The sequence below is a fragment of the Opisthocomus hoazin genome, chromosome 7 (genome assembly GCF_030867145.1).
Source record: "Opisthocomus hoazin isolate bOpiHoa1 chromosome 7, bOpiHoa1.hap1, whole genome shotgun sequence".
Taxonomy (NCBI): Eukaryota; Metazoa; Chordata; class Aves; order Opisthocomiformes; family Opisthocomidae; genus Opisthocomus; species Opisthocomus hoazin.
Window position 1 is genome coordinate 71,562,703 of NC_134420.1, and position 20,909 is coordinate 71,583,611.

The window sequence follows — 20,909 nt, forward strand, 5'->3', positions numbered from 1 at the left end:
AGTTTTGCCCTTCTCAGAAAACCCCAGTACGTACACTGGGTTACTGAACCGTGCGTTTCTGGCGCGCTGCCTCCCAGACAGCTGGGGATAATCTGTGGGTTTCCCAGAACTATTTATTTATCTGTTTTAGGAAATACTCGGCGTGATTTGGCATAAATACTACACCTGCTATTGACTTCTGTAAGACGGATGGGCAGGCCATTTACTACGTGTGGTCTGGCGCGCCTCGTCGCTGTAGGATGCAGAAATAGCCCCGGCAAGAGCAGGGCTCTCCGCTCCCAGGGCCCCTCCTAGGGAAAAATGGGTGAAAACCAAACTAGAAAGACTCAGTTTACCTCTCCAAGCAGTCCAGAGTGGGTTGGGCATGGTCCTTGCTGTGAGAGTTTATGGATGTTGTGGTTTTCTGGGGGAAAAACAGACGCAGTGCGTCCTCTCAAACTGGGAGGAGTGGCTGATGCACCAGAGGGTTGTGCTGGCGTCCAGAGGGACCTCGGCAGGCTGGAGAAATGGACCAACATGAACCTCGTGAAGTTCAACAAGGGGAAGGGTGAAGTCCTGCCCCTGGGGACGAACAACTCCAGGCACCAGTGTATTGCTGGGAAGCAGCTTGGCGGAGAAGGATCTGGGCGTGCTGGTGGACACCAGGGTGAACCTGAGCCAACAACGTGTCCTTGGGGCAAAGAAAGGTGAATGGTGTCCTGGGCTGTGCTGGGCAAAGCATTGCCAGCAGGTCGAGGGAGGGGATCCTTCCACTCTGCTCAGCACTGGTGAGGCCACACTGGAGTACTGGGTCCAGTGCTGAGCTCCTCAGTCCAAGAGAGTCACAGTCCAGCAAAGGGCCATGAGGATGATGAAAGTCCTGGAGCATCTCTCCTTTGAGGAAAGGTTGAAGGAGCTGGGACTTCAGCCTGGAGGAGTCTCAGGGGGATCTTATCAATGTGTATAAATACCTGATGAAAGGCTATGAAGGAGATGGAGCCAGGCTCTGCTCGGTGGTGCCCAGTGTCAGGACCAGAGGCAACGGGCACAGGTGGAAACACAGGAGGTTCCTTCTGAACATCAGGAAACACTTTTTGACTGTGAGGGTGACTGGATGCTGGTACAGGTTTCCCAGAGAGGTTGTGGAGTCTCCATCCTTGGAGATACTCAAAAGCCACCTGGACATGGTCCTGGGCAATGGCTGTAGGTAGCCGTGCTTGAGCAAGGGATAGGACCAGTTGACCTTCAGAGGTCCCCTCCAACCTCAGCCACGCTGCGATGTTGTGAAGAGAGTAGCTCTGCCGCGGGGGTCTGGAGCAGTCCTTTGGGGTTCGTACCACTGACTCCTTGGACTGAAAACAGCCAGGCCAGCCATTCCCAACTCGACTGCCCTGAGGTCTCAGCACTCACCGGGCTCTGCTCCCACGGAGGGTACAGCTCCGGTTTTCCACTCCTCTTCCCAAGCGCGGTAGCTGTGTCATGACGAGCCCACAGGATCCAGCAGATGATGGGACCATCCCGGTGAAACGCTGTGCCTTGCCTTTCAGTATCACATCAACAAGCTGTCCATCATGTCCTCGGAAAACCACCTGAACAACAGCGACAAGGAGGTGGATGAGGTGGACGCTGCGCTCTCAGATCTGGAAATTACTTTGGAAGGTGGCAAAACGTCGACGATCCTGGTAAGAGTTGCAAGCACGTGGTGGCAAGGGTGGCTTGCACGTCCCCTCCTCGCCTCGCACCAGGCAGGAATAATCCTCCCGAGCTGGGAATTTTTCCAGGCATCCAACCTTTTTTAGTTCCTTGCTCTCCCTTTTTTTCTATTTCTTCTCTTACAGCATGAGAAAGTTGCCCACAGCCCAGTGGAGCAATGCAGAACACAGACCTCGATAATATTTTCTTAAAAATAATTTTTTTTTTTTAACTACTGAGGGGTCGTTCTGGTGGGAGGGGAACCTGGGAAGTGTCCACCTCTGCTCTGGGCCCAAACGTGGCGTAAAAACCTCTTTGAGCACTTGCATGTATTGAACCAAAGGCTTCATCGAAGCTGTAAGACCGCCATCTATTCTGGGGTGTTTGCAGTTAATTTGGCAGGGAGAGCTCAGCCCGTCCCACGAGCCCAGCTCTGCGCTGAAAGAATGAAAGAATGGAAAACTCGGAGAAGATTAATTTAGTTTCTGCTCTCGCTACCGACTTTCCAAAATACTGAATTCTTCATGCTGAGGTTTCTCTTCCACCGTTTCTAATTCATGGCGAGGTTTGACAGTCCCGAAAACAGCTGCCGCGATCTGCAGAAATAACTTACGCCTGTGAAACCCTGCTTTTACTGGACTGGGTTTCAGCCTGGAGTGGGCTGGGACTGGATTTCAGAGGATTTCGGTTTTTTCTGATGCGCTGTTTTAACCCTGGTTTTTCCACCTTTAAAAAACGCGAAGCCCAAAAACTGAACTGCAGAAAAAAGATGAGGTCCGGTCAGACTTGGCAAAACACAGCTTTTCCAGGCATTTGGCCCATTTATACCATTTCTGAGGTTCATTTTGAGCTCTTTCAAACCCTAAAATCCCTGAAGTTTTCCATTCTTCCATTGCTTATCATTTTTTAAGTGTTTACGGAGGGTCCTTTTGAAGTTAGCGTCCACACGTAGCCTGCTTTGCTGGCATTAAATACAGCAGAGATTTATAATATTAACCACTTGCAGCAGGGAGAGTTGCAAGGGAAATAACGACAGATTTTCATAGCCAAGAGATCTTTTCTAATTTGTTTGCGAAACCAGATTTGAAGCACAGTGCTGAGGAGCGGTCCCTGCCAGCGAGGAGCGCAGGCGACAGTGATTCATCAGAAAACGCCATCCCTTTCCGTAGGGCTTGCTGGGGTAGCCATTTCCAGATGCATTCGAGTAATTGAATAAGGATAATGGGCAATTACTGGATTGTTTGTTTAGATTCTGCATTTTTTCCCCCCCTCCGTGGTATCTATAAACAGCATTGCTCATCGCAGACGGAAAGTAAACTCTGTCTTGCTGCTGGAAGCTGTTGGAGCTGCCTTTGCTTTTTCTGTCCTTCGAAAACCCGTTAATTCGAGCTCATGGGAATTAAAAAAGTGCCACCTGGTATATTTTGCTCATCCAAAATGTGGAGATAATGTTAATAAAGCTGGGGGCGGGGGGGAAAGCCTTTCTAGAGTGTCAGAAAGCCCTTCCCCGGTCCTCCGCGGAGGTGTGGAGCGGCAGCTTTTCCTTCCCTTCGGAGTGTAAGGAAATAGTGAAGGGAGCAGAAAAATGACGCGAACCCGAGCCGGTGCCACCGCCGGGAGCCTCGCGGGCGGGAATTGGCTCCAGCGGCAGCAGGAGTTCCGCAAAGGAAAAGAAAACCTTGTCCTCTGGTTTCCAGACAGCGCTTCTGGGCGAGAGATTTTTCTCCGCTTGCTGCTGCCGTGAGGTGGATGGGGCTTTCTCAGGAGCGCTTTGGTGACCCCTGAGCCCTCGCCGTTGGCCGGCGAAGCTGCCGCCGGCTTCCTCCGCTGCGCAGTGTCCCTTCCCTCCCGGACCCACCGCCCCGGCTCCGCTCGGGCCGGCGGGCGAACGGGATGCTCTTCTCTTTTCAGGGTGACATCACTTCCATCCCGGAGCTCGCCGACTACATTAAAGTCTTCAAGTAAGTGCTGATGGGAAGAGGTGCTTGTGAAACTGGTAATGTCTGTGAATAATTCATAGTCCCGCCGCCCAACATCCTTTTTTTTTTCCCATCTCCTGACATTAAGATCTTGCTGTGCACCGCTGGTATCTCGCATGAAAAGCCACCGAGCAGTCGCTGTGTGATAGCGCAGCTCAGAGCATCGCCGCGCTCTTGCTGTCAAAACATTTTCCTTGTTTATCCCATAGCACAGCCCCTAAGTATCTCACATTATTTGATATATTCGATACTGAAGCTGATCAGTTCTTCAATGTAAAACCCAGCGTGTTTTCCCCCTGTCGCGGTCCCGGCAGGTACGCATCCCTCCGGGAGAGCTGGCCGCATCCCGCACCCAGCAGCACGTCCCGGGATATTTCTGTAGTGCAGTGAATGCCCATGAAGTAATCAAACCATCGTAAAATTAGGAGTGAAACTTAGAAACCTCGCTCAGATTCTTCTCGGGGGGTTTGCAAGAGGCTGGAGGAATTATAAGCAGCCGGGATCCCGCTCTCGCTGCCGTCTCCTCGCCAAGAGGAGCGGGTTGAGCTGACTCTGCTCCTCTTCCAGCTCGCTCAGGGTTTTTTTATTTAGCTTTGACTTGGACGGTGGTATGTGGAACCGGGAATGGCAGCGTCTGGACTTGGAGTAAGGTTTTGGCAGCCGCGACCGTCTTTTTGCAATTAATTGCCTGCTGCGGCGAGGGTCACGGTGTGAAAGTTCTGGAAACTGGGAATAACGATGAGATTTCACAGCGTAGCTATAGGATGTAGAAGAAAAGCTGTAGGCAGCGAAATAGCTCTGAAGCGAGCCTTTATTTGACGAATTGTTTGGTTCTGGAGCCAGAACCTGCCACTTCAGTTCTGAAAAACTCTTTCTCTGTCTCCAAAGGCGAATGAAGAAGGTGTCCATGTCCATCTGGGCTTGCGGTCTGCCTTAACTGGGGCAGAGTTTCAGGGCTGCCGCCTGTCCTCTGCATCTGAGTGGGTGTTTTTTCCCCTCCTTGAACAAACAAGCAGACAAAAAACTTGCTCCTTCCCTTCATCTGTTTATTTGCCGATAAAATTAGGCATGACTCGGGGAGCTAATTGCTCACAAATCGGCTGCACGGGTTGGTGGGGCGGGAGGTGGAGCAGCGAGAAGCTGCCAGTGCCTCACCCGGTGCAAGCCCGAACCCCGAGGCTGGGATCTGGGGCGCTCCTGCCGCGGCAGGGAAGCACGGAACCATCATCTGCTCCTAAAAACGAGGGTCAGGCATCAATGATGTGGGGTTAGGAGCTGGCCCAGCTTCGGACCTGCCTCTTGTCACCCTTCACTGAGGAGCAGCAGCGATACATGTCCCTAGTGTGCTGCCAAGAAGGCCAATGGCATTCTGGGGTGCATTAGGAGGAGTGTGGCCAGCAGAGTGAGGGAGGTTCTCCTTGTCCTCTACACTGCCCTAGTGAGGCCTCATCTGGAGTACTGTGTCCAGTTCTGGGCTCCCCAGTTCAAGAAAGATGAGGAGCTACTGGAGAGAGTCCAGCAGAGGGCTACGAGGATGATGAGGGGACTGGAGCATCTCTCCTACGAGGAGAGGCTGAGGGAGCTGGGCTTGTTCAGCCTGGAGAAGAGAAGGCTGCGAGGGGACCTTAGAAATGCCTCTAAATATCTGGAGGGTGGGGGTCAGGAGGACGGCGCCAGACTCTTTTCAGTGGTGCCCAGCGACAGGACAAGGGGCAACGGGCACAAACTGAAGCAGAGGAAGCTCCAGCTGAAGATGAGGAAGAACTTCTTCCCTCTGAGGGTGACAGAGCCCTGGCCCAGGCTGCCCAGGGAGGTTGTGGAGTCTCCTTCTCTGGAGATATTCAAGACCTGCCTGGACAAGGTCCTCTACAACCTACTGTAGGTGACCCTGCTTCGGCAGGAGGGTTGGACTAGATGACCCACAGAGGTCCCTTCCAACCCCTACCATTCTGTGATTCTGTGATTCTATACAAGTCCTATATGTGTGTCCGTATACGTGCCTGGTGTTGCTGCAGAGCCTCGGGATGTTTCTGTCTCAGAAAGTGCCTTTCTGTAACCAGCCGGGTTACTGCCCGCGATTAAATCGCCAGCCTGCAATTTAAAGGAGTCCCCAGAAAAGCTCAAGACAGTAAAAAGATATTGAAACATCTTTGGAGATGGAGGGAAGGACTGGGAAAACCTGTGCGTGTGGGGTGGCTTGGCTTGGAGGTTGGTGACTTCTGCAGCAGTGGGAGGCAGCTTTCGAAGGAAATTGCGGTTGTGAAGTCTGCACGGGGCAGGGCTGTGAGTGCCCGGGCTTCGGGAGGAGCAAACCAGCGAAGGCAGGAGGAGGCAGGAGGGTTGGACTAGATGACCCACAGAGGTCCCTTCCAACCCCTACCATTCTGTGATTCTGTGATTCTGTGAGGCAGCAGATGCCCGGAGCCCCGATGTCCGTCAGAGGTGTGGGAGCAGCGGGGTTCGGGCAGACGCCGTGTTTCTCCCCCACCTCCCGAATTTCCCCCCAGCAGCCCCCAGCACGCTTTTGCTTGGAAATGAATGAGCAGAGCCCCGAGGACGAGCAGTCGGGGCCATCGCATATTTGATCCCTACAGATGAGGGCTGAGCAGCTGCTTCTGGGCTGGGGATGTGAGAAATGCATTCCAGTGAGAAACTGCAGATACAGCCTTTGAAGAAGGTTTAGAAATTCAGAGGGGTTAAGTAAAATCAGGCACTTCAAGCTCTACGAAGGTCCTGGGCCGGTGGCAGGCTGAGCAGGCTGAGGGTACCACGGTGCCAGCTGGGCACTTGGCTTTGGCACGGGCTCAAAGGGCCATCAGTTATTCTGCAGAGTTGGGCAAAATCCTGCTTTTCCACAGGAAGGAACTGAACCTTTTCTGATGTAAAGTGGAGTATTTAAAAAGAAAACAACAACTGTACTCATGCATGTGCTTGGCTGACAAGTCTTTTAGAAATACTGCTTCCTTTCAGAGCTTCAGCAAAGGGCTACGAGGATGATGAGGGGACTGGAGCATCTCTCCTACGAGGAGAGGCTGAGGGAGCTGGGCTTGTTCAGCCTGGAGAAGAGAAGGCTGAGAGGGGACCTTAGAAATGCCTCTAAATATCTGCAGGGGGGTGTCAGGAGGACGGGGCCAGACTCTTTTCAGTGGTGCCCAGCGACAGGACAAGGGGCAACGGGCACAAACTGAAGCATGGGAAGTTCTGTCTGAAGATGAGGAAGAACTTCTTCCCTCTGAGGGTGACGGAGCCCTGGCCCAGGCTACCCAGGGAGGCTGTGGAGTCTCCTTCTCTGGAGATATTCCAGCCCCGCCTGGACGCGGTGCTGTGCAGCCTGCTCTGGGTGACCCTGCTTGGGCAGGGGGTTGGACTGGGTGACCCACAGAGTCCCTTCCAACCCTGAACATCCTGTGATTCTGTGAAAGGGGTTCCAGTTTAACGTGGCAGGTGAAGAGGAATATTTTGCAGCAATTCGTGGGGATGTCTGTTTTTGTAATACAGTTCTCCAGCTCTCCCCACCTTGCCCCAAATTAGTGGGACCTCCATGGGACTGAAGAGGCCAAACTTGGGATTGCAGCTCAACGTGATGACCCAATGCGTTATTGAAGGGGTGGGGAGTGGTGGCTGAGCTGCCAGGCAGGGACTGTCTCAGGGCTGGGCATACCTCAGGCTGCTGACACCAGATTTTCATGGGTGAAACGAGTTTCCCAGTGCAGCAGCTTGATTTAGGAGCTTAAACCAAATGTAACGTCCCTCAACCTGTCCGGCAGGCCCAAGAAGCTGACGTTGAAAGGCTACAAGCCGTATTGGTGCACCTTCAAAGATACCTCTATCTCCTGCTACAAAAGCAAAGAGGAATCCAACGGGACCCCTGCACACCAGATGAACCTGAGAGGTAAGAGAAACGCGAGAGCCGTCGCATTTTATTCCAGTCGTAGGCTGCTCCTCTTTGCATCGTGTTTTCCCACTGATTTATCTTGGCTCACCTTCCTAGGGGTGGGTAAATGAGTTTGGAGGACTGAGTGTGACTGGGTTTGATAGCACGGCATATATTTAGCCTTCCAGAAAGCGACAGCGTGGTACGTGTGACCCCCAGGGTCGAGTGGTACGTGTGTCCCCGGTAGCGTGGGGTGACAGCTTGCCGCTCTGCTTTTTGTCATGGCTGTCCGAAAGAATTGATCCAACTCCAGCAGCAGAGAAGAAGTTTGAGCTGGAGAGAACAAACCATTCTCTTCCTCCGCTGCCTTGAATTTGTTTTTCCTCCTCTCCCCGGTGCTGGGCGTGAGCAGCCTCGTCCGAGCGCTCCCTGCGAGCCTTGCACATCAGTTTTTAAATTCCTACGGTTGCTGGCTTTCCTTACGTCGAGTTAAACATTCCAGCTCCGGCAGCCACCAAACTGCGGAGAGCTCTTTTTTTTTTTGCCCCGTGGAGGCAGGAGCAGATGCCAAGCGGCTTCGGGCCGCAGTCAGAGCGAAGCCCGGCCCGCAGGACCTTTTTGGGAGCTTTTGACATAGCTGCCGTGACGGCACTCTTCAAAAATCTCGGAGGCGGCGTTGAAGCGGTGCCTGGGCTAACTTGGCCGGTTCAGTTCGTGACCCCCGGTGTTTGTACAACCGCTTGTAGTTCTCTCCAGACGCCGAAAGCGGGATGCTCGCGCCTCGCCACTGACTAGCAGCGATGCGCCCGGCTGAAATAATATATCAGGGTTTCAGGGTGAGAGTCAGCACCCGCCCAGCCAACTTTCCCTCCCCTTTCAAGAAAATTTCAGGGTCATGGGGTATTTGCCAGCCATCAGGTCCGTTCGTGAGCCCAGGCAGGACCTATGGGATGAATCCTGCGGCCGCACATTAGCTCTGGCTGCATTGCTTTCAGATCAGGTCTTGCTTTTTCCCCCCGCTTTTTTCCTGTCGCTTGGAAAAGGAGACATCTGGCACGGTTTTCATCCTGCTACGCAGAGTGTTCATCCCGTCGGAGATGGGGTGTAAGATCTCTGCAGCACTGAGATGCTGTCAGACACCCTTTAGTTGCAGTGCTTTGCTTTTTCTTTTCCTTTTTCTTTATGTTTTTTCCCCTTTTTCTCCACACCCCTGTTAAACGCTGGCTCCCTCATTGCAGGATGCGAAGTTACCCCTGACGTGAACATCTCTGGTCAGAAGTTTAACATCAAACTTCTGATTCCGGTGGCGGAGGGAATGAACGAAATCTGGCTTCGCTGCGATAATGTGAGTTTATCGCTTGGACCGGCCCTCTCTTCGCCCTTTGCCCACCATCAGCTCACGCTCGGATGTGCCGTGTAGCTGGTGTTAATTAAAAAAAAACAGAAAATGCACTCAGATGCACCTGATCTTGACATTCAGAGCATACTTGAGGCTGAGGGGAGACCTTCTCGCTCTCTACAACTACCTGAAAGGAGGTTGGAGTGAGGCGGGGGTTGGTCTCCTCTCCCAGGTAACCAGCGATAGGATGAGAGGCAATGGCCTCAAGTTGTGTCAGGGGAGGTTCAGATTGGATATCAGGAAAAACTTCTTTCCTGAAAGAGCAGTCAGGCCTTGGACCAGGCTGCCCAGGGCAGGGGTGGAGTCCCCATCCCTGGAAGGGTTCAAAAACCGTGTAGATGTGGCACTTGGGGACATGGTTTAGCGGGCATGGGGGTATTGGGTTGACATTTGGACTTGATGATCTCGGAGGTCTTTTCCAACCTTAATGATTCTGTGATTTGAATTTGAAATAGAAAATCGGCTCCTGCTCTTCCTTGGCTTTGTCCCGTGGTTGTAGTCTACACGTTGGCTGGGTTTCTGCCCACCTCTCTGTGTACTTGAGTCTTCTGGGGCTGGAAGGAAAATGAAGGCTCCTCGGGGCTTTATTTGGGGGCGGGGGTGCAGGCGGGACCCCCACGGCTCTGACGGGCGCGGGTCTCTGTTTTGGGGGCCAGGAGACGCAGTACGCCAGCTGGATGGCCGCCTGCCGCCTGGCCTCCAAGGGCAAGACGATGGCCGACAGCTCCTACGGCATGGAAGTGCAGAACATCCTCTCCTTCCTGAAAATGCAGCATCTGAACCCAGACCCGCAGCTGATCCCGGAGCAAATCACAACCGACATCAATCCCGAGTGCCTGGTTTCTCCTCGCTACCTGAAAAAGTACAAGAACAAGCAGGTAGGTGCTGGCCCGCTCTGCCGGCGCGGTGTTGGTTTTGGTGTGGAGCGGGCTGACTGCGCGCCCGTAGCCGGCGTTTCACACCGCGCGGTTCGGGTGTTGTCACTTCATGGGATGCACGCAGTTACTAAAACGCTGACTGAAATGTGTGGTTTCGATCCGGCACCCCGGGGATGACCCCCACGACTTTAATTATACCGCAGGTTACGGAACGGTGCATGTACACAGCCTCGGCAGCGGGGAGCCAATTATTTTCAATACATTTTAAATTTATTTAGATTTCTTTTAAATACGTTTTGGGGGTGGCGTTTGCCCCTGCTGATACCGAGCGACGGTGCAGCGAAGCGCGGGGCGGCTGCCCCCGCCTCTCCCCGCACAGCTATCGCAGCGATGAGGCGAAACCGGTCCCCGGTGCTGGGATTCAAACCCCTTCTGCCGCACAGAACCCGTGCAGGAATCCTCGGGATCGGTGGAGCCGCGGTTGCTTGCGGTGCTTTATCCAGGCTTGCCTGTAATGCCGTTTTTGCAGATTTCTCCCTTTGCTTTTCCACCACTTCCAAATGCCAGTCCTTGAGGCGCTGCTTCATTTTGAGTTGCCGTGACTTGCGCTTGAGCTCCACGCTGCATTCGATCCCACGCATGACAGGGCTGAACTGTTCTGCGCTGGAAAGAAATAAATTCAGGACTTTCTGAGAGACAGTTAGATGTCGGGACAGCGGCAGAAAGAAGTGAGGCATTGCTCCGTGGCCTTTTGGTGACTTAATCACTCAGCTGGAGCTTCGCAGCCTGCCTGCTTCGGGCAGGCTGTGGCTAGGTACCATTTCTCAAAACCCAGGAGAAGGCTGCAAGTCAGAGAAGCAGGAAAAATGTAACTTTTTATTGGCACAGCACGACAATTTCCTGGCAGTGGAGTTTATATTTTATATAGCCCTTATTATTCTTCTGAATAAGCCTTTATGTCCACTTGGATGGGGGAGAGGCCGCATAAATATACCGTCTTAACATATATAATACCTTCTGGGCTTGAACTCGGTAAAACGGAGGCACCTGGAAAAATATTAGCTTGCAGAACTTGCTTACCATGCAGGTATCCTCGTTATAAAAATAAACTCCGTCGAAACGTGGGGACAGGCACGAGCCCTTGCCCTGCCCCAAGGTGGGCCGGCAGCCGCGGTGCAAACGCCGAGTTCCCTATAGATGTTGGCTAAAAGGCAGATTTAGGCTTTTTCTTTACGGCCACAGCGGAGGTTGTTTGCCGGCTGGCACGGAGGGATGGCGGCTGCGGGAATGCAAGGAATTCAGCCACGAGGGTCCCTCCGCGCCCCAGCACGGGGGAAGGAAGAGGAGGAGGAGGAGGAGGAGGCTGTGCAGCCCACGAACGGCGCCGAAATGAGCACTGGCAGTGGGCCTTGCCGGAGGGTTTATGGAGGTGCTTGGTCCCACGCCAGCCCCAGACCCTCTCGGGCGGTGGTTGTCTCCACGTGCCCTTGCAGCAGTGTAGGGTTGGCAGGGTGGGTTTGGGGAGCGCCAAACCCTAAATGCAAATTAAAAAAGAAAAAAAAACCAAACCGAAATAAACATATTCAGAGCTCTCGGGTGCCTCGCTGGGGTTCGGTGTCGGAGCGGCGTCTCCAGCCGCCGTGCAAGGGCAGAGGCGTCCCCGGGAAGCCCGGCTGATGTTACCCTCCAGCCGCTTGTTACCCGCGCAGCATCCCCAGCGTTTCTCTGCGTATAAAATAAAAGGAGCCATTGAGCTAACAGCCCATAGTGAGCCATCGAGCTTCCTCTGTGAGCGAGCGGGCTCGAGTTTGTGCAGAGGCGTGGGGAGGAGCGTGAGGACACAGATTCCCCTCTGAGCTGGCAGCTTCATCCTCCCCTTCATCCACCAGCAGTACCGAAACCCTCTCAGGACCAAAACCATCTCTACGTGATGCCGGCCAGCCAGGAGCGCACCGGTGCGCAGGCAGGGCCGGCACGAGGGGCGAATCCCTGCTCGCTTGTCCCCTCTCCGTCCTCACGTTCACTTTGGCTGCTTTTCTGCCTAAGAAATTGTGCATGTGGTTTTTTTTTTTTTTGCTTGAACTTTGGTTTGCAGTTAATTTACACTTTTTCTTTGCTTTGTTGCCATATTTCTGATTGCTTTTTTTTTTCTTTCTGCCTCCTTTTCTTTTTTTTTTTTCCGCCTTGCCATCTACAGCCAGGCTATGTAAGAGACTTGGTAAGTGACAGCAACAATAAAATTAAGATAAATTTAAGATTAAATAGTCTAGAACCCCTTTGGTTTGGAGAGCAGCAATGAAAAGACCAACAAAACCTACACCCTCCCCGAGAAACTTGGGCCCTCTTCGGTTTTTATAATGGTCCCCAGTGATTTGCGCTGCGAAACTGGAAACCCTGCACCAGAAATTGGCCCCGCCGGTTGCTCAGATCCTGCATCTTAAACTAAAGGAGCCTGAGCCGCCCTTTGCCTCCAGACAGCTCCGATCTATATTTGCTTTTATATGTCTGGAGATAGGAAGCAAAAGCAGCTCCGCATTTATCAGCCGTGGTCGCAGGCTTTGAGCAGTCGTAGCTGAAATGAGCCCTCAGGGTAGAAATTATCGATCGTCTCCGTTGTTCGTAACCGCGCCGGCTCCCAAACGCCTCCCGAGTCGTTACCCATTCGCGTGATGCCGCTAACGAGCCCCCTCGCCTAAAGCCGGTGTGTCTCGCCGCCCGCAGATCACGGCACGCATCCTGGAAGCCCACCAGAACGTCGCTCAGATGAGTCTCATCGAGGCGAAGATGCGGTTTATTCAAGCCTGGCAGTCGCTGCCGGAGTTCGGCATCACGCATTTCATCGCAAGGTCGGTGGGTCTGCTGGGCAGAGCGGGAGGACGTTCATGAATAAATACACAAAATACATTAAAAACGCAGCACGTCCTTAGCTGTGGAAGTTGCGCTGGAACTGACGTGAAAAGCCTTAATTGCATCGACTTATGATATCGATTTTATGAGTTAGCTGCTGAATTTAACACGCGTAGCGGTGTGTCGCGGGCGTGCATTTGTTAATCCCTCGCCGTGCCGCAGGTTCCAGGGGGGCAAGAAGGAGGAGCTGATCGGCATCGCCTACAACCGGCTGATTCGGATGGACGCCAGCACGGGCGATGCCATCAAAACCTGGCGCTTCAGCAACATGAAGCAGTGGAACGTGAACTGGGAGATTAAAATGGTGAGCCGGTGTCCGACACCTCCGCCTCTTCCCCCGCTCCCGTTACGTGAGGCGGGCGCTGCTCGCAGGGTTATGGGGGGTTTAAGTTGACTTCATAAGTCGGCTTTTAAGAAGTCAAGTTTTCACATCGCTGTTGTCTAAACCATGTCCCATCCGGCTGCGTTTAGAGAATCACAGAATGGTCAGGGTTGGAAGGGACCTTGAAGCTCATCTGGTTCCAACCCCCCTGCCATCAGCAGGGACATCTTCCACCAGCCCAGGGTGCTCAGAGCTCCATCCAACCTGGCCTTGAGCACTGCCAGGGAGGGGGCAGCCACAGCTTCTCTGGGCAACCTGGGCCAGGGCCTCACCACCCTCATGGGGAAGAATTTCTTCCTAACATCTCATCTAAATCTGCCCTCTTTTAGTTTAGAGCCCTTCCCCCTTGTCCTGTCACTGCACCCCCTTGTGAAAAGCCCCTCTCCATCCTTCCTGTCGGCCCCTCCAGGCACTGGCAGCTGCTCTAAGGTCACCCCGCAGCCTTCTCTTCTCCAGGCTGAACAGCCCCAGCTCCCTCAGCCTGTCCTCGTAGGAGAGGTGTATGTAATGGTTTCTCCTCCTCCCTTTTCTGCCTTCCTTGGAGATCCAGCAGACCTAACTCCTGGTAGATCTGAGTATGACCCTTAAGAAGGAGGGAAAAAAAAATAAAAATCTTCCTTTAATGCAGCCAGTTACACACTTAACAACGATTTTCTCCAGTCCCTGTACACCTGCAAAATAAAATCAAAGGCTGCAAAATAAAATCAAAGGCTGCAAAATAAAATCAAACTTCAGAACTTGTGCTCAGGCAGCAACCTAAACGTACTGGGCTTTATCCGTACTAAAATTCCTTTTATTTGCAGTACAGCCCCAGCTTCCATTCAAGTAATGAAAAGCAACAGCAGCCCCTTCACTGGGCTCCGAGATGGGCTTTTCCCCAACCGTTACGTTTGGATGCACAGATTTTTTGTGGTCTTTTTCCACCCAGCACCCGATGAAAACGGCCAGGGATACGCGAGGGCTGCTCTCCTGCCGTTTGCAGCTCATCAAGAGCTGCTGGAAAAATTATTCAGCTTCCCCTCTGCCTCAGAGTCTTTGTTTTGACCCAGTTGCAGACTCCGATATCCCAATTATTCCTCTCGGATGCTCTGCTGGGAATCCTCCTCCCTCCCACAGAGCTGTCAGTGATGAGGGGACAAAAAAGGAACGGCCATCAATAAATGGACAGTCTGTTCAGTCACTCCAAAATGAGCTCCCCCAGCCCCGTAAAGCACTTCTACGGCCAAACTTCAACTTACAAAACCAGAATACGCTCAGAGGGAAAGCTGGCAAGAAAATCCCAGCCCCCAAAAGGTCTGTGCCCAGTCTCTTTGCTGGATAAAGAACTGGCTGGATGGCCGAGTGGTGGTGGATGGAGTTCAATCCAGCTGGCGGCCGGTCACAAGTGGTGTTCCCCAGGGCTCAGTTTTGGGTCCGGTCTTGTTGAACATCTTTAGCAATGATCTGGATGAGGGGACTGAGTGCTCCCTCAGTCAGTGTGCAGATGACACCAAGCTGGGCGGGAGTGTCAGTCTGCTTGAGGGTAGGAAGGCTCTGCAGAGGGGTCTGGGCAGGCTGGATCGATGGGCCCAGGCCAACTGTGTGAGTTCCACAAGGCCAAGTGCCGGGTCCTGCCCTTGGGTCACAACAACCCCAGGCAACGCTGCAGGCTTCGGGAGGAGTGGCTGGAAAGGACCTGGGGGTGCTGGTCGACAGCCGGCTGACCATGAGCCAGCAGTGTGCCCAGGTGGCCAAGAAGGCCAGCGGCATCCTGGCTTGGATCAGGAATGGTGTGGCCAGCAGGAGCAGGGAGGGGATCGTGCCCCTGGACTCAGCACTGGTGAGGCCGCAGCTCGAGTGCTGTGTTCAGCGTTGGGCCCCTCACTCCAAGAAGGACATTGAGGGGCTGGAGCGTGTCCAGAGAAGGGCAGCGAGGCTGGGGAGGGGTCTGGAGAACAAGTCTGATGAGGAGCGGCTGAGGGAGCTGGGGCTGTTTAGTCTGGAGAAGAGGAGGCTCAGGGGAGATCTTCTCGCTCTCTACAACTACCTGAAAGGAGGTTGGAGTGAGGCGGGTGTTGGTCTCTTCTCCCAGGTAACCAGCGACAGGACGAGAGGCAATGGCCTCAAGTTGCATCAGGGGAGGTTCAGACTGGATCTTAGGAACAATTTCTTTACTGAAAGAGCGGTCAGGCACTGGACCAGGCTGCCCAGGGCAGTGGTGGAGTCCCCATCGCTGGAGGGGTTCAAAAACTGTGTAGATGTGGCACTTGGGGACATGGTTTAGTAGGCATGGTGGTGTTGGGTGGATGGTTTGGCTCAATGGTCTTAGAGGTCTTTTCCAACCCATGATTCTATGATTCTCTGTTTCTCTTGAAGCAGAGAGCCGTGTACTCACGCTGCGTCATTATCTCTGAGTCGTGGGAGAATGAGAGGTATAATGATCATTTAAATAAATAAATAGGTAAACAAATCAAATAGAAAGATAAACAAAACCAGAATAATAATAAAAGCAATAAAATGTATTTCTGCCTCTAGACATTTGAACAATGATTATTGCATCGTAGAATCGTAGAGTGTCTCAAGTTGGAAGGGACCCATAAGGATCTTGGAAGCCAAATCATCACTTACGTCGCTGGATCTTGCTCAGGAAGAGGCATCGGGGTTAGCAGAAAAGAAAAGTCAGGCAGAAGGGAAGCGCGTGGGGCGGTGTACGACCGGGAGGGCCGGTGAGGCTAACCCCTGTGGTTTTGCCCTCCAGGTGACGGTGGAGTTTGCAGATGAGGTGCGGGTGTCCTTCATTTGCACGGAGGTGGATTGCAAAGTGGTTCACGAGTTCATCGGCGGCTACATCTTCCTGTCGACGCGAGCGAAGGATCAGAATGAGAGTTTAGACGAGGAAATGTTCTACAAACTGACCAGTGGTTGGGTGTGAGTCCCATGTACTGTACACCGAGAGGAAACCCCATGGCCATATTAATATTTAACTTTAAAAAGCTGTTCTTTGAAATATGCTGCTTAATAAAGTAAGCTTGAAATGTATCTTTTTTTTTTTTTTTTTTAAATCATGAAAATTTTTGCATTACCAGACCAGTTAATCTGTGTGCACTAATGAGCACTTCTGTTAATTTGCTATAACAAGACCGTATCTGGGCCAGGTGATCCTGCCCCTGGCCTTTCGATACCGAAGCTGATGGGCAGATCAGGAGAAGATTTGACTGACTTAAAATAGCCGATTTCCTAAGAGAACTCTAAGCCATCTTCTTGTAAAGCCATCCAGGGCTTAACCTATATGAAGTCTATTTATCATGTTTAATGCATGAGTGTTTTCTTTCTTTTTTTGTGGTTTGTTTTGGGTTTTTTTATTATTATTCTGTACATTTGACCTGTTTTGAAGTCGTCCTATCCGTAAGTAGAGCTGCCATCTCTCCTTTCACACTACATGCGCCGGGACTGCTGCAGGTGCCTGACATGACTTTTTGAAGATAGTTGCATGTGGGCCTCGAAGGTGATCTTCTGTTAGTCTGTTATAGCTTGGTTTTGTTTGTTAACTTGCCTTTTGTTAATCATTTATATTGTCTTTTTTTTTTTTTTAATTTTATTTTATTTTTACACCATATTGTATTATGACACTTTTAGTACTCACCAGCATAGTCACTGTTCTGCCTATGATATGCAAACTTTTTCATTACAATATGAAGTAAAGGTCTATGAAGTATAGGTTTTGTGTAACTAATGTAAAAAACACAAATTTTATAAAATTGTACAGTTTTTTTAACTAGTCTCACAAGCCAGCTAGAATATTGCATAGATCTGGTGTATCAGCATTAACTATAGTATGCCTGTAAGTGGAGTAACCAGGAAACAACCCCCAAAAACCCCAGTTTCAGTCCAGTCAATTTTTGTCTAAGTTAAATCGGATTTGAGAGCTGTGCCACAACACCCTCAATAACTGATACCTGGGGCCAGGACCTCCCCGTTCGTTAAGCCATCGCAGCGCCAGCGCTAACGGGGAGCCATCTCCTGCCCCACCTCACGCCGAGGAATAACCAGTGCTGCGTTCCTGTAGTCTGTGGTTTCAAGACTATGTACAAATGCATTTTATTTTAAATAAAAGTCAAATCTTTTATTTAATGTTCAGCCGCTGCTCCTGGTTTTTGTGGTTCAGCTGCGCTATGGCGTAAGTAGCTCCCGTATTATGATACAGCCACCGCGTGCCACCGTGCCAGCCCGGTGTTCCGTCCGCTGTTCCAAAACAAAACGGGAACAAAAACCAAAGGAAAATCCAGGGATGGGGCAGGAGAGTCCAAGGCTGCGGCCGTGACCCCCATCCCTGACCGGGCGGGCAGTGGGGAAGCAGCCCCGGGGCTGCGGGGAAGGATGCTGCCCGGGAGATGAGCGATCCGTACCCTGCCATCGCCCGATTTGGCTGCTGATGGAGGCGAGAAGGAAAATCGATCTATTTGCAAATCGGGCTTAAAATGTTGTATTTCAGCCTTTCGATCAGCAGTGGAATGAAATTGGGTTCGTCGCCGGCGAAGCCCCTCGACCCGCTGCCCGTGGAGCTGCGACTCGGCAAGCGGCGGAGGGAAGCTGCCGGGCAGAGACGCCGGCGAGGGATTCACCCACCCGCTCAGCACCATCCCGCTGCCCGCCGGGAGGGCTCCGTGCCCAAGAACGCCCCGAGAGAGGGGCTGGGGATGCTGCTTGGCCCCGTCTGGTCCAGCTCCCAGCTTCAGGTTATCCTGTCCTGATGTGGCACAGCCGCAGCGGGACCGGAGGGAGGCAAGGAGGGATGGAGAAGGGGTGCCAGCGGCGGGTGAAGACGGCTGCTCGCCGGCACCTCCAGGTCCTCGGGGACAGAGAGGGGCAGGCGACAGCAACTCCTGCATCATCTTCGCTGGGTGCAAGCTAAACTTGCTCCCTTGCAGGTGGGAAACCATCCATTTCCCCACAGAATCACAGAATGGCAGGGGTTGGAAGGGACCTCTGTGGGTCACCCAGTCCAACCCTCCTGCCGAAGCAGGGTCACCTACAGTAGGTTGTAGAGGACCTTGTCCAGGCGGGTCTGGAATATCTCCAGAGAAGGAGACTCCACAGCCTCCCTGGGCAGCCTGGGCCAGGGCTCCATCACCCTCAGAGTGAAGAAGTTCTTCCTCATCTTCAGTGTTTCTGCAGTGATCCTCTGGTTTTTGCACCGCGTGCTCTTGGATGGGTTGCACCCTTCCTCCATAACAGCAAGGGGAAGGGGTGGCCCGACGGCGCCGGGTGATGCCTCCCACTCCTCGTTCCCACCACAAACGGGACGGCAGCCAGGGCAGAGGTGTGCTCGGGACGTGCCGGGGATGCTCCCAGCCCTGCCCCACGCCCGCAGGCTTGTTCTTCTGGGTGCTGGCAGCTCCCAGCCATCCCCTGCAAGCCCAGGCGTTCCCGGGAGGCACACGAAGGGAGGAGCGGCGGGCACGCTTCTGGCAGCCGGCGCCGGGATTTGGGCTGGATGCGGGAGCGGGTGAGGCACGGCAATTAAAATGTGCCGAAGCTGGGCGTGTGATGGGGATGGCTCGCTGAAAAATGTTTACCTCCTGTTTCGCAGCCGGAGGTTATGCGGGATGGGGAGGTGTAACATGGAGAAGGGAGGTGGGGGAGAAGATGCGTCCCCCCCTCCCCAGTCCATCCATCCGTCCATCCCCAGGCACCTCCGCAGGGCTCCGCTACGCTGAATCAGGGCTCGATTTTGCAGCTGGGGGGAGGTGATAAGGCAGGAAACGCTGAGCAGAAAAGCAGAGGAGGTCGGGGAAGGGGCATGGGAAGGCAGAAGCTGCTTTTGACCGTAGCCCTTCCCAGCATGGCCTCCCCAGGGTGGGAGCCAGGGGAAGCTGGGTGGGAAGTGGGGAGCGGGTGCAGGCGCTTGCAGGAGGCTGGGAAGCAGCGAGGGGGTCGCAGGGGGCTTTGAGGTGATCCGAGGGAGGCTGCCAAGTTTTCTAGGATGTCTTTCTTTTCTTCTTGGATGAAAAGATGGAAATGAAAATGAGCTGTTGGAGTGGAGGGGGCAGGGAGATTCAAAATTCTATGGTTTACCTAAAGTCTGGAGTGACACCAGATAAAACAGAGCACGAAGCTAATCTCAAACGCCGGGCTGGCCAGCACGGATGGGAACGGCCACACGCCGAGGACGGACACAGGGGTGAGGAGGGAGCACGAGGAGCACGTTGCAGAGTGGTTTGGGGAGGGAGGTGGTGAGAGCTGGAGCCCAAGGGAGGGGATGGATGAGCCCCTCCAGGTCAGGCAGCAGTGACAGCAAGCCGGTGTGAGGACAAGGAGGAAGATGTTTGCTCTGCTGCTCCTCCCGTGGTCATCAGACATCGCTGTGGGGTGTTGCTGAGCCAAAGGGAAACCAGGACGTGGTGGGCGCAGAGGGTTTCCAGCGATGTACTGGGGAAAGGTGGCAGAGGCCGGGTGGGTTCAGGGGTGTTTGGGCATTAAAGCCAGCAATGGAGGATGAGGAGGGTCTTGGAAATCTAAGGCAATGCAGCTCCCAGTTCCCACAGCACCACCGCTGAAGGGAGACGCGAACGTTTATTGTGCTGATGCAGTGAAATCTGGCTGTGGTTGACCCTTTTGGGTAAACAAAAAAGTAAACCAAATTAAAAACAAAAACAAAACCAAAGAGAAACCAGCCCGTGGGTGTCCACAGCCCCCTGGGGTGACTCAGCCTCAGGGAGGAAGAGCAGTAACCGCTTGGCATCCACAAACTGGTGGGGAAAAAATAAATTATCTCCAACTATTTTGATAAGCGCATGATGGGGAGGGAGGTTCAGAGCCAACAGGACTGCTTAAACCCCAGGTTTAACCCAAACAAGCGGCAGAGGTGCCTGAAGACAGGATTACTCCAGCCCTACTACAGCGGGCAGGGCCAGAGGGATGGATGCTCCTCCCTTGCTGACCCTGCTCTGGGACCTTGACGGGGTGGGGAAAGGAAAAAATAAATCACTTCACCAAAAGTCACTGATGCAAACCGGCTGGCGGGGTGAAAAACCACTTCACGCACGCAGGGGATCTGCAAGCCTGCCCGAGCAAGGTATCGGCTGGGGTGTCGGCTAGGATTCACACGGCTTTTTAAGCCCCAAGTAATCTGTCTAACAGCGTGCAGATGGGCACGTCACGGAGCGGAGAAGCAGGAACGGCGGAGTTTTGTATAGGGGAGAGATTCGCAGACCCACGGAGATTCTAAAAACAAAGAAATCTCTCCAGAACGGGGCTGTCGCCCGCAGCGAGGGGCGGTGAGAGCTGCACGGCCTGGGTACGGGGCACATCCCGCTGCCGTCAATCGATGGAAAGGGGACATGTGGGGAAGCCGTTGGGTTTTGGGGGGGCAATAAGACAAAACAACCCCAAATAGGGTCGTTGCCTGTGACTGGGACACGTGGGAGCACGGGGCTGGTTTCCAAGGGTGCGGGGGGGAAAGCTGTGTCCCACGGGATGGCCACCCCGGGCAGCTCGGCTTTCCTGCCGCAGGCGGGGGGTTGAAGAAAGCTCCTCAAATTAATCCGTAGAAAACCAAGCCAGCTGAGTCATTTCAGCATCTCAGCCCTGCTTCAAGCACGTTGGGGACTTTCCAGCCTTCGAGCCGGGAAGGGGCTCCCGGGTGGCCGGTTGGGTGCAAAGGCATCTCCCAGATTCCCGGTGCTCACATCCCTGCCTCCCGCAACCCCTCCAAGCCCCTCGCTTGGTCGAGCATCAGGGCTGGGAGCAGAGCAGAGGAGCCCTGGGCAGCCCCGAGGGCACTCAGGGCCACAGGGATTTACCCGGCATTGGCCGGGGACGCAGGAACCCCAGACCAGGC

At 53.4% G+C, this 20,909-nt stretch overlaps 1 protein-coding gene across 4 annotated transcripts in view; it reads left to right on the forward strand.

Moving 5' to 3' along the window:
• Nucleotides 1–17,206, forward strand: part of FERMT2 (FERM domain containing kindlin 2) — a 65,018-nt gene extending 47,812 nt beyond the window's left edge. For 2 of the 4 annotated variants that reach the window (XM_075427179.1, XM_075427181.1), the window contains 9 exons: nt 1,527–1,661; nt 3,583–3,632; nt 7,418–7,542; nt 8,763–8,869; nt 9,580–9,801; nt 11,999–12,019; nt 12,523–12,647; nt 12,871–13,012; nt 15,828–17,206. In XM_075427179.1, the coding sequence (XP_075283294.1) occupies nt 1,527–1,661; nt 3,583–3,632; nt 7,418–7,542; nt 8,763–8,869; nt 9,580–9,801; nt 11,999–12,019; nt 12,523–12,647; nt 12,871–13,012; nt 15,828–16,001 (1,101 nt within the window). In that variant the 3' untranslated portion in view covers nt 16,002–17,206. The remainder of the gene's footprint in view (nt 1–1,526; nt 1,662–3,582; nt 3,633–7,417; nt 7,543–8,762; nt 8,870–9,579; nt 9,802–11,998; nt 12,020–12,522; nt 12,648–12,870; nt 13,013–15,827) is intronic. The other 2 variants (XM_075427180.1, XM_075427182.1) reach the window with 1 other exon arrangement.
• Nucleotides 17,207–20,909: the final 3,703 nt, after the last annotated feature.